At 34.4% G+C, this 12,282-nt stretch overlaps 1 protein-coding gene across 1 annotated transcript; it reads left to right on the top strand.

Moving 5' to 3' along the window:
* Positions 1–4,620: 4,620 nt before the first annotated feature.
* On the top strand, positions 4,621–5,597 carry LOC145101816 (auxin-responsive protein SAUR36-like). Its single transcript, XM_079039085.1, has one exon. It carries the CDS (start codon positions 4,971–4,973, stop codon positions 5,457–5,459), a length of 489 nt encoding a protein of 162 aa, XP_078895211.1. The 5' UTR covers positions 4,621–4,970; the 3' UTR covers positions 5,460–5,597.
* The last annotated feature ends 6,685 nt before the right edge of the window (positions 5,598–12,282 follow it).

Below are 12,282 nucleotides of genomic sequence, written 5' to 3'. Positions count from 1 at the left end.
ATCATGCCTAGACCTAAAGTCCCTTAACACTATAAGCTCATTACTCAAAGATCAAGACTAGAATAGGCCTTAAATGACTATCTTAAGCTCTTAAGGAGATAATAATGAAGGAACAGAGAGGATTTCGAGTCTAATATCTCTAGAAGCTCTGAAATGGCACAAAGATTCTGGATCTTCTTCCTCTCCTCTTGATCTACCTTCTTCTTTTCTCCAACACTTCAAAGAATTGCACCAAAAGCACTCAAATCACTAAAAGAAGGGTTAGGGCTTAGTAAGGGGTGATCTGGACGTAATGGGGGCCGCTAAGAGGCACAAAAAGATGTTTAAATAGGGTGCAAACCCTTGAATTTAGGGTTTCATCCAGACTGGCGGACTCGTCGAGTCGCCAACTTAAATGTGCTCGATATCTCGTCTCTACTCGGCTAGTCGGGCCTACAACTCGCCGAGTCCCAGCTAAAAATGCAAAAATAATTAGATTAAAATACATACCAGGAACCAGGTGCTACATGTCAATCGACTTCAGGGTTAAGTATATGTAGTTCTGCATGAGTTTAGTTCAATGGAAGGCTATGGATTGGAGGGTTATTGTTTTTGGGTTTTGAGCACTATAACACTCTTATGGTGCACATGCAACCCTAGATGCTTTGGATATAAGTTTTCTTTAATTATACATGCAATTTCATTTTACCAAAGCACACACACTAACTAGCATACAATTGAAGATATACATCTTAAAACCAAGTTAGATGAATACCTCTTAGTGTAGCTTGTAGTTCTTGTCCTTCAAAAGCTTTAGCTCCTCAAATATGATGCCTCTAATGTGTCACAAACACCAAATGCAAGAGGGGTCTTATAATAAGTGGCTAGATAGCACAAAAGCAGTTATGAATCTTTACAAGAATACATGGGAGGGGTTTCTTTTATAGTGTGGGAAAGTCTATGGTTACATCCATGCAAACCCTAATTCACCATGAACCTTCATATTTCTTAGGCCCTTTGGGTTTAAACCTTCATGGACTATCATATAGGTTTAGATAAGGGATCATCAATCGTATCTCTTAAAAGTCGCTCTCGAACTTTGACCTTGTCAGTGACACGTCCTTTAGATAAGGGATCATTTAATCCTCTGTTCTTCAAGATATCATGCAGAAAAATACATGGAACATAGTCATACTTATTGTCCTACAGTTTGTTTCCCGATTTCTAATTTGTTTGACATATAAGTTAACTGAACACATCAATTGAGTCCTGACCGGGCCCCACACATAAGCCAAAACAAAATCATCGAGGGGCCCAAGACATCGCTTTTAATCCTCTTAAGATAAAAGGAACATATAAACTTCAACTTATATGCTTGTACTAACTACTCATTAAATCATACACAATAATACGTTTTATAGCATCAAGTTACTAATGCGTTTTTATACCATCAATGCACAACCAACTCGTAGTTAATAACTCATATATATTGGTTTGAAGACTATATGATACTATCGTCTCACAATCACTTGTGATAAATTCCATGAAGTGATTCATGTGAGCGTGGGGTTAATCCAATACTCAAATCTTATTTCATGAGCACTCATGAATGTTGTAGCAAACTTTTGCTATGTCTAACACCTTAGACAATCTACAAGCCAATTCATGACTGTCTCGCCTCATAACTTACTTCCAAAATATGATCGACTGTGGATAGTTTGAATAATTTTATTATTCCGGAAGTCAAAACATGAAAAAGTGAAACAATAGTAAATAATTGACAAAAGATAGTAACTTTACTTATAAATAAAACTCATTTTATTCAATCATCAAATGTTAATCGATTTCATTAAATATGTTATTAAATATAACACATGTCAACATTTTATATGGTAGGAAGATAATTAGGAACAAATTGTAAGAGGATATTTAATTTCTCTTTTAAAATCCTCCCTAATAAATAAAGAACTTTTTGCCACATATCCTATTCTCCTTTATTTGGACACATGTCATTTTCTAGAATTTTTGAATTTTCTATTTTCCACTTGTCATTTTATTGTATTTTTCATTTTATTAAATTAAAATTTCATATTTAATATGTATGGTAATATATATGAAAGATATTTATTAGAAAGGTTTATATATGTAATGTATTCAATACATTAAAGCATCGTTAATTTTAATAATTCAAAATTTCTCATTTTTCTTATAAATTCAAACTTTTCAAATTGTTAAAATTTAATATTTAATTTTTTTAAATAAACTCATGTAATACATGAGTCTTACACCTAATATAATTTCTAGATTTGTTTAATTTCTAAAATTAAAGTCACACAATACTTATATATGTAAAGTGTTAAATATAATAAATATGATAATAGATTGCAATTAATATGTTTTTCTTTCCTTATTTCAAAATTTTATTTTAAAAATATTTATTGTTTACATTTTGATATTTAATCTTTTCTAATTAACCTATATATTATACGAGTTTTATATCTAATTGTTTTATATCTAATTGATAACTGTAAACAACAATCTTTCCTTTTGCTCGGGAAACAACCAATCTTTTCTTTTTTATTTTAATGTTGAAATCATTAAAGACTGTGATTTTAAGAAAAATTGTTGGTCAAATCATAAAGATTTGTCGAATATAATAAGGTTTTTTATATATATAAGAAAAAGAATGAAGGTTTTTCAAAAAATATGCAAATTAACCGAATATTACCCATAAATGGGAAAAAAATAAAGGAAAAATAAAATAAAAACGAAGAAATTTTCAGAAAAAAGGTTTTAGGTTCTAATAAAAACAAATCTAAAATAAAAAATCTTTTATGTATGATTAACCCTGTTATCAATATCTGATCAATTGTCTTATACTTTTCATTATAAAAAAATTATTTATACATCGATATAAAATAATATTTTACAACTAATAAGTAATAATGACATCTTTTAAATATTTATATCCGTCCCCATATTTTTCTATAATGTTGAATGGTTGCAAGTGGGGGAATACCATTCTTTTTGCCAACAAGTTGGACTCTCGTGCGTGTGTATTTCAACTCGCGGGTCCACATCCTACGAATCGTACGCTTGCACCCACCAAATTGGAACTTTCGACGTGTCGTTTGCTGCCGACATGGACCCTGGTGGGTCCTACCTACTTTGGATGTACACTAGAATTCCGGGACTTTTCTAGAAGACCGTATGAAACGTACGGATATTGTTAGGACAAAATGCCGGCTTCTATTTTAGTATAGTTAGTTTGTCTCATCTAGAAAATTGCAAATATAAATGTAGTTGCCGATTATTCTATTACTGGGACTTGTTTACATATAGATACAGTTACAAAATTAGTTCTTAAATCATTTAAGTTGATTGAAAATTATATACATATTTTCAAATACTCAGGGTATTTGTATTCATGTGAAGACGCATAGGACTTTTTTACAAAATAATGAAATTTTGAAGATGAATAACATTCCAACCAAGTCCACAGTATGGGTTAGATACCATTTCTTGTGCTCTTTTGACCTTCTCAAGGCATACCACATTACATTTCCCTATTGTAGCAGACTAAACTATATAAATGATCCTTGTAGTTTGTTCAAAATTATTATTTTGATCCAAATAAGTTGGATTAGCACCAAAAGTTCAAAGTTAAATTTAATGTAAAAAACTTACTTGTTGGGATTGAAGCACATTTGATATCGTTAAAGGTGAGATACCAAATTCCATCATATATAATATAATGTTAGAAGTTAAATTTAATATGAAAAACTTACTTGTTTGGATTGAAGCACATTTGTTTATATCTCAAACATATGTGCTTACATCTACAACATAAAAGTTATGATGAGTATATTTCTTAATGTTTCTTTTAAAAACATGGATGTATAGGTACATGAGTTAAAAGAATTATCTGTGTAATAAAAACTTGGCTTTTATGAACTATATAAATGATTAAAAATATATGTAAACATATACATATAAAAACTTTTAAAAAATACATAAAAATAGATATAAATATTTAAAAAATGTGTTTATACATTATATACAACTTTTAACGAAATCTGTAGAAAAATCGTATTATTTTCAAAAAATTAAAAATTTGGTCTCATTACATGTTGAAATGTCAAAAAATGACCAAAATGAATAAATTAGCCAGTTTCTTATACTTTTTTATTCAAAAAGTTAGAAAATCATGACTGTTTCTTTTAAAAAAAATAAAATTTAAGACATTACTAAAAATTTCATAAAATATTAAGATTTTTCTAAAAAAATTTGGTGCTTTGATCTCTGATTTTACCTTGAGATTTTAATTTCTTGGGATTTTACCTAATGTGGTCTCGCAAAAATCTCGGAATATGATGATGATTACAAATTTTGAAGAATATTTGTGTACAGTCTTTGAAATATCCGAGTTTATATTATTATTCTAACATGTATTTCTTATAACTTACACGTTGCAAATCTAGTAGAAAAATTCTGCTTTGAACCTTTTCTTATTCGCTTGATCAAAACCACGACCAACTCTCTAGCAATAGTTGCTTAGTCCAACTTATATCCGATAGCTCACACTTAGCGTGTTTTAGTGCGTCTCATCTACATCCACCTATAAATATACACATTTTCACACGCTAGTTCGTCTCAACAGATCACCTGCTATACACACACACACATTCTCTCTCTCTCACATCGCCATGGATATCTATTTGTGACGAAACTGAAGAACAATACGAGTAGATTTATGATTCTTATTATCTACATCAAAGCATACGGTAGAGCTCCTTTATGCGTATAACAACCACCGTGCGCGATCTAGAACCTACTTCTCGTTTTGTTTCTTGTAGCCATGTCTGTGGTAGACCCTTGGCCGTTGTTTTGAGAAACCAACCGATTTACTGTAATTTTTATACAAAATCTTCAACTTCGCACGGAAAGAAACTCGAAGTTTGATCTGGTTAGTTGAATTTCTCGTAAAAAGGATGAAAATTAGAGGGTTTTTGATCAAACATAGAGTCAGTTCACTTTTTCGGCGAGTTTACCGGAGAACTCAATCGTCGGCAGGTTACAGACGGCTAGATCGGTCACCGAGGTGTATGTCAAATTTGTTGAAGTGGGGTGCTCGGCTCAAGACGAAAACAATAGCTTTGTGTTCCAAAAAATCCGATCTGCCTCGGAATCCAGTTCTTGCAAAGTTTATAGAGCCGCCGCGGGCGGCGGTGCCGAAAGGGAAAATGGCGGTGTATGTCGGTCAGAAAGATGGAGACTTCAAGAGAGTGTTGGTGCCGGTGATATATATAAACCACCCGTTGTTTGGTCAACTGTTGAGGGAGGCGGAGGAGGAGTATGGCCACGACCACCCCGGCGGGATTACCATACCTTGTCGGTTTTCGGACTTTGAGAACGTGAATACTCGGATCGCCGCCGCATGCGGTTTCCGGAAAATGATGACGTGGAAGCGTCGTTCATGATGATGATGATGATAAATATAGGACCATTTTAGGTTTTTTCTATATCTTTGAGAGCTTTTTTAGAGTGAAAGAGGCAAAGAGCTGTATTGATTGTATATTGTGAATTATAAGTAAATACAGTTCTCTGGATTTGGATAATTTTACTCTGAAAAACCATATTTCATTATTTTGTGCACGTTAAATCTATAAAAGTACAAACATATATGTGATTGTTTATTTTTGACACTTTAAGGTGGGTTTAATATATATTTAGTTTAACTTTTATTGATAAATTTTATTATATAAAGCAGTAATAATTTTTGTTTTAATTAATTTATTTTAGATAATTTATACAAAATAGCAACATATTTTAAATTTTAGTTGTCAATAATATTTTTTGCTATTATAGTTATAATGGATTCCAAATTTAATGTTAACTTTTGAAAGGACGAATAGTGTATGATTGTTTTGATTTTTTATTTCTCTTAACAAAAAAAAATATGAAAAATGATCCATTAGCCCTACTAAATATTGTACATTTGTTCATTCAGTCATTTAAGTTATTTTCGTGTTTTATAAGGAAACAAACTTGTTAGTACCTCTTCATTTAGTCACTAGACCTCCTGTAATCGGTTAATAGCGTCACATAATTAAGTGAGATGTCACATAATAATCTTTTTTATTAAAAGAGGGCCGCATTGATGTTGATTAGGCATCTGGTTGGAAAACATATCTGACTTCTTTCAGGCATTTCATCGAACAATTTATGTGCACAGTTCACTCTTGACTTCTTCTTAGCTAGGAAGAGTTTATCAATTGAAGAGAAATCATCGGTACCTTCTATAACCTTTCAGTTTCATGTTGAGGCAATCGATACTTGTTCATAATCCAACTTGTTCTAATGCCTTTTGGAGTTTTCCCAAATAAACGACGATGAAAACTAACTTTTGGATGCAAAGCCATTAGTAGTGGAAGGAAACAAAAGTTGATCATGTAAATTGAAGTTATCTATCGTGTTGATTTTCAACTCTAAAGAGGAAGGATGAAGGAGGAAAACGATGTGGAATCGTCGAGGTTGAAGGAAGGAGGTCATTGGTATGCAACCAACTGAATTTGTAGTTAGTTATAAGAGTAAAAATGATACCAATTCCCTATCTGGTAGAACCCATATTGCATTCTTCACAAATGTGCGAACAGATCTGAAGGACCATGGATGATGAATTGGAAATATGTGGTCTCTTCCTTCTTATCGTTTCCATATAGGCTGATAAGTAACCCACTTCAAAGCTTCCTGAAATTATAAGTTACAACAAACTTAGCAAAATATGGAGATCGATTACAGAAAGGACATATGAAAGAAATAGCTACGAAAGCTTGAATACACACTCACACATATAAAGCGTCTTGCATTGATGTTTCTCCAGCAATAAGAAGCTAATAGTTGTGAAAAATGGAACATAGAAAAGATCAGCATCCCCCTTCCGATGAATTCTTACAACACTTTTCAAAAGCCTTTCGGATTCTGGAGCAATCAAATCTGCCCACAACCAGTAGTTAATTGAGTGCTACAGAGATCGACAATCAAGATAAAACGGGTTGAAATGGACAATAAGATTGGATTTTTGGGAAAAGAAAAAACATATTAGTGAGAATTTTAGAGCGAGAAAGAACTGAGAGAGAAAATGAAGTAGGTGGAGGAATTTTTTTGACTTTTCGAAGTCAGTACTTTTGGAAAATGGGTCAATATCCATGTGGAAAAGAGGTAACCAGACTACCCCTTCATTTTGTCCAAAGTGACCAAATCGACCCGACAAAAACCACTTTCTTCCCTTAAAAGGCACAAAAAAAACTTTAGGAACTTAACGGGCAAATTTGTAATACATAATAGGGCTGTTGCGTCATTTTCCCAAAAAAAAATACGAATAATATACGATTGTTTAGATATTTCATGTGACCTTTAGATGTCTCTTGAGGTATTAAATTATATAATAATCGAACATTGATTTATATTAAGATGGTGTTTGGCTAAGTTTCTTTAAGGAATTTTTTTGACTTATTATCGGTTTGATGCTCTCATAATCCAAAAGTAGTGTTTGGATGACAAGCTTTTTAAAAATAGTTTATAGCTAATAAACCATTTTTCATAAGTTGGCCACCCCTTAATTATTAAAACTCACTTACTTCGCTATATCTAGGAATTGACCAATATACCTTAACTTGATAAAACTTCTCGTACTTTAATGAAAGAGTACACCTTGTCCACGTGTCATTTGCTCGGCCAACGCCGAGCTGATTTTCCTGCCCAAAATATACTAGTGTTTTTTCCGATAGTTATGTCTCTTATAACGTGTTTTGTGAATAATAGATTCATATTTTGCCCCTCTATTAATTCATTATCCATATACAATTTGTCAAAACATTAATTATGGAAATATTAATTATGGTATCTGTTAAATAAGGTATTCACAAAGTAGAAAACGATTTACCAAAATTACGCTTCTACTCTTCAATTTTCCCATGATCATATCCTCAACTCTATTTCGAATTCAAAAAGATATTCAAATCCTTGTAAATAAAAGGCTCACGATTTTGATTATTTGGAATCCATGTAAGTCAGCCATTAGATTATTATGAGTTTAATATCAAGAATAACAAAAATAAAAACTTCGAATGAAACTCCCTAACAAGATTACCACTATTTATCATCGGGTAAATGGAACAAAAGTCACTAACTTTTCAAAAAAAAAATCGATTTTGACACTGTGTTTTTTTGTTACAAATAAATCATTATTTCTCAAAATTTTGCAATTTTGATTGGTTGTCTTCAGGTCGGTTGGTTGCATTGCTGATGTGGCTTGATGGCGTGTCAAAAATGAAAAAAGTGGCCCAAAAGACACTATGTTTTCAATTTTTTGTGATTTTGACATTGACATTTCAATCTTTTGCAATTTTGACACTAAGTTTTTAAATTTCTTCAATTTGAAATTTTGTTGAGATATCATAGCCACCACCACCGTAGATCCCAACACTCGGCCAACTTCATCCCACCAATCATGTGCTCAGTCTCTCAGAAGGCATGATGCAAACCCTACAATTGCCCCCTCGGAGCGAAAACTCGTCCACTAAGCATTTTCCATGTCATCGATCCAACATCAACTAGCAATGGGGTCCTGTCCTTATCCCCAAAGAACTCTGGAGCTCCACAATCCTTGAACTCCTATAATGATGGAGTCTACACTCTGATTCGTAGTGATCTCTGCCCAAAGGGCCCCGAGTCGCTCATCCATAAGCTCCACAATCCCCTCCTTGATGGTTCCAGAAATCGTAGGGGTGGCCTCCAAGATACCGCAGGTAATCTCTAATATGATAAACTCGCGCAATGGCTCATCCATTGGTTCGACACTAACACCAAAACCAGATCTTGAAGCTCCTCCTCGAGTGGTCACCATACTTAACTGAAATACAAATATATAAACGATTAGCATAAACTCAAGGGAACTTCCACTCTACAGGCCCCCTTAGAATCTCCAAGACCGTCCTTGCTTTGTGTAACATCCCAAAATCCCGGTAAAATTTTTCATTTTTAAATTAAGAGAAATCATCATTTTCAAACAAAACCCATATCAAAACCCAAGTATTAACTACAAATATCCCAAGATCATTGTATCACAAAATTTTCTAGAAACATGTTATCGAAGCATGCATACGATCATGTCTTTACTTTCCCCAGGTCATTTGAAGTACCTTAAACCATAACAATCAAACTGTAAGCACGAAGCTTAGTGAGTTCCCCCAAATTACCACCACACAAACATATAGATAACATCATGCATACATGAGTCTTCAGCATGACTGGACCACCTCGCAAGTCTACAGACTATCTGGACCACTCTTAGAGCCTTCAACATGATTGGACCACCGTACTAGGCCTTTAGCCTATTTGAACCGCTCTCTGGGCCTTCATCCTGACTGGACTGTCTTGCAGGCCTTTAGTCTATCTGAACCGCCATGGGTATCTTGGCCTTCAGCACCAGTTGGTTCGCCTCAACCCAACAAACCATAACATGTCAACATATATAATAACAATCAATAATCAACAAACACAGGTAGTCCTACAGATCTACTAGTCTAACATATATCCAACAATAGAGGTAGTCCTGCAAATCTACGAACCTAATCACATAACCAGTAAATACATATCTCAACAATAACAACATACAACAAACCAGAACATCTAATCCAATGGTCTGACCTTGGTGCCTTCGACCCATAAGTACAGTGAGGAAAACTCACATGAATTGAAGAACTCTGAAACATTGCGAAACAATCCTGTTTTATGCATTGCTTGCACCCGGGAACCCACTAACAACAGAACCAGATAAAATCTCAATCAATAGTCCAAAATCCTCAAGTTTGACCCAAAGTCAAACTTTGTCAAAAGTCAACGGTCAATGGAAGTTAACAACAGTCGAATTCCAAGGCAGCTGAGTATGCCCAACGTACTCCACATACGCCCAACGTATGTGATTCACGGCCAATACGCGCAGCGTTCTCAGGTACGGCTGGCGTATATACGTCCAAGATAATTCCTTCCTTTAGTGCTTAATCCATAAAGACCTTTTATCCAGAGATCAAATCTAGACTCAAAACATCAACTTAAGTCATAAAGTTTCCACCTTTATGACTTTCCATGGCTACAAAAGGTCCAAAAGATAAAACCCTAACTTATTTATCCATTAAGACATCTTAACTCTTGCATGAAAGGGATGGAAGGACCAATATCACATTTTTATGGTTCCTAAAAGCTCCATAATGGAAAAAAGTTTTCAACTTTATCCATTAGAATGGTCCAAGCAACCAATATCTAGCCTTTTAAGTCTCAAAGGGACCAAAAGTACATCTTTCTTACTTAATCTATTAAGTCCAAGTTTCCAACCTTTAGATTTGAATCAATAATGATATTTAGACGGATAAAGTTCCCAACTTTATCCATAACAGGGTCACAGACTTTCAAGATCTAAACTTTATGCACTAAAGTGACCAAAAGCTCATAACATCCAAAACTAGTTAGATCTAACAAATGCATCCATAAGATTCAAGCTATATACCTCTAGAAGAAAGATCAAGGTGAACAAGGTTTGGATCTACAAGCTCCAATGCAAACAACACTTCTTCAATGATATCCTTCTTCTCCAAGATGCACCAAGAACACTCCAAAGCACTTAAAAACTCAAGGAACTCACGAATAGGGCTAGGGTTTCAATATTAGGGTTAGAGAGGATGGAGGCTGAAAGAAATAAGGTTTGGGAATTTAAGGGGATTAAATAGGGCTTAAAATCCCGAAATTAGGGTTTGGGTTTTGATATCATACGCCCAGCCTACTAGGCTGATCCTCCACGATCATCCATTGTCTAGTACCCCCAACATACTCAGCTTAACCCAAAACCTTCTTACCTTTTAACGATCATAACTTCTTTGTTCCAACTCCGTTTTTGACGAACTTTATATCCACAGATAGGTATTGAACAGTGTTCTAAAAGGCGCGCCATGGCGCGCCATGGCGTGAGGCGTGGCTTCGCCGTTACAAAAAGCTTCATAACGTTGCTGTTAGGCGTAACGCGTGGCAAGGCGTGATATGGCGCGCCATGGCGCGTTATGGCGTATTATGGCGCGTGTTTTTTCGTTTGAGACACAGTTTTTTTCTCTTCGTTATGTCTTTTCAAATCGGAGATACAAGTATTGTGGTTTTTGTTAACTTTTTATTATTAGTTATTGATCTAACACTTCTAATAAGTAGTTATATTTAATATAAATTTATATTTATGTGGTAATATAATTTTAAATTAATACAAAATCGCCGCCTTACATCACGCCTTGAAAAACGCCGTGGCTCGCCATGGCTCGTTAAGCTTGAGGCTTGGCCTTGCCGCCACGCCACGCCTCACGCCATTTAGAACCTTGGTATTGAATAGCCCCACAATATTATCTAGATATCTTGAACTAAAAACTTCTCGAAAAAAATCCATATGTCATGCTAGAACCCAGCCTATGACTTTTCCATTTCTACGCTTCGGTCCAATATGTAATTCAAGGGTTGAATCTCTTAACCATCATTAACTCCTTCCACAAGGACTAAGCTTTATCTCCTTAAGTACGAGAGCCTTAACACAATCAACTTTTAGCCCACGACCCTAAAGTAAGAAATGACTGGAAACAGGATGTTACACTTCAAGTACAGATCATATGCTTTCAATAGTACAGGACCAATACTACCTTCCACACCTATTTGTACTTTCCTCAAGAACCATCGTGAATCCTCTAAGTCACCACACTAAATCCATACATCAATCCTATGTTATACCATATAAAAATCCTACTATTGCATCTCCTAGGCTCTCCTAGTAATTCTCAATTCTATAATACTAAGAATCTCAAAAACATTGTTGGTTGCCTTATGCATGCAAGTTACACAAAATGGGATCAAATAGACTGTTAAATAATGATTTTCCCTTAAGTCCACAACCAAACAAGTAACAAGAAATGAGGCTTAATCGATCATTCTAGGGCTATATGATCCTAATTGTATACAACTTTTAAAGTGTAGACTTAGCAATTAACTCAGTCAGTATCAATTCCATGCAACACATAGTATCCAATTATCTTAGCCTATAAGGCAACATATAAATAAGGCAGTTGTAACACCAGTGTCCCATGTATTTTCACTTGTGGCTTGTTTCCTTAAAAGTTTGCAAATTTGGTCCCTACGATGGGCATACAAGATAAGTGTGTCGGGCGTAGGCATTTAAATGATGATCGCAGATCCCTTTTGTACATCAGGCATACA

Source organism: Lactuca serriola, chromosome 4 (assembly GCF_051521515.1).
Source record: "Lactuca serriola cultivar US96UC23 chromosome 4, Lser_US96UC23_V15, whole genome shotgun sequence".
Classification (NCBI taxonomy): Eukaryota; Viridiplantae; Streptophyta; class Magnoliopsida; order Asterales; family Asteraceae; genus Lactuca; species Lactuca serriola.
The sequence above is the reverse complement of the archived record's forward strand: the minus strand, read 5'-3'. Positions and strand labels throughout refer to the sequence as shown.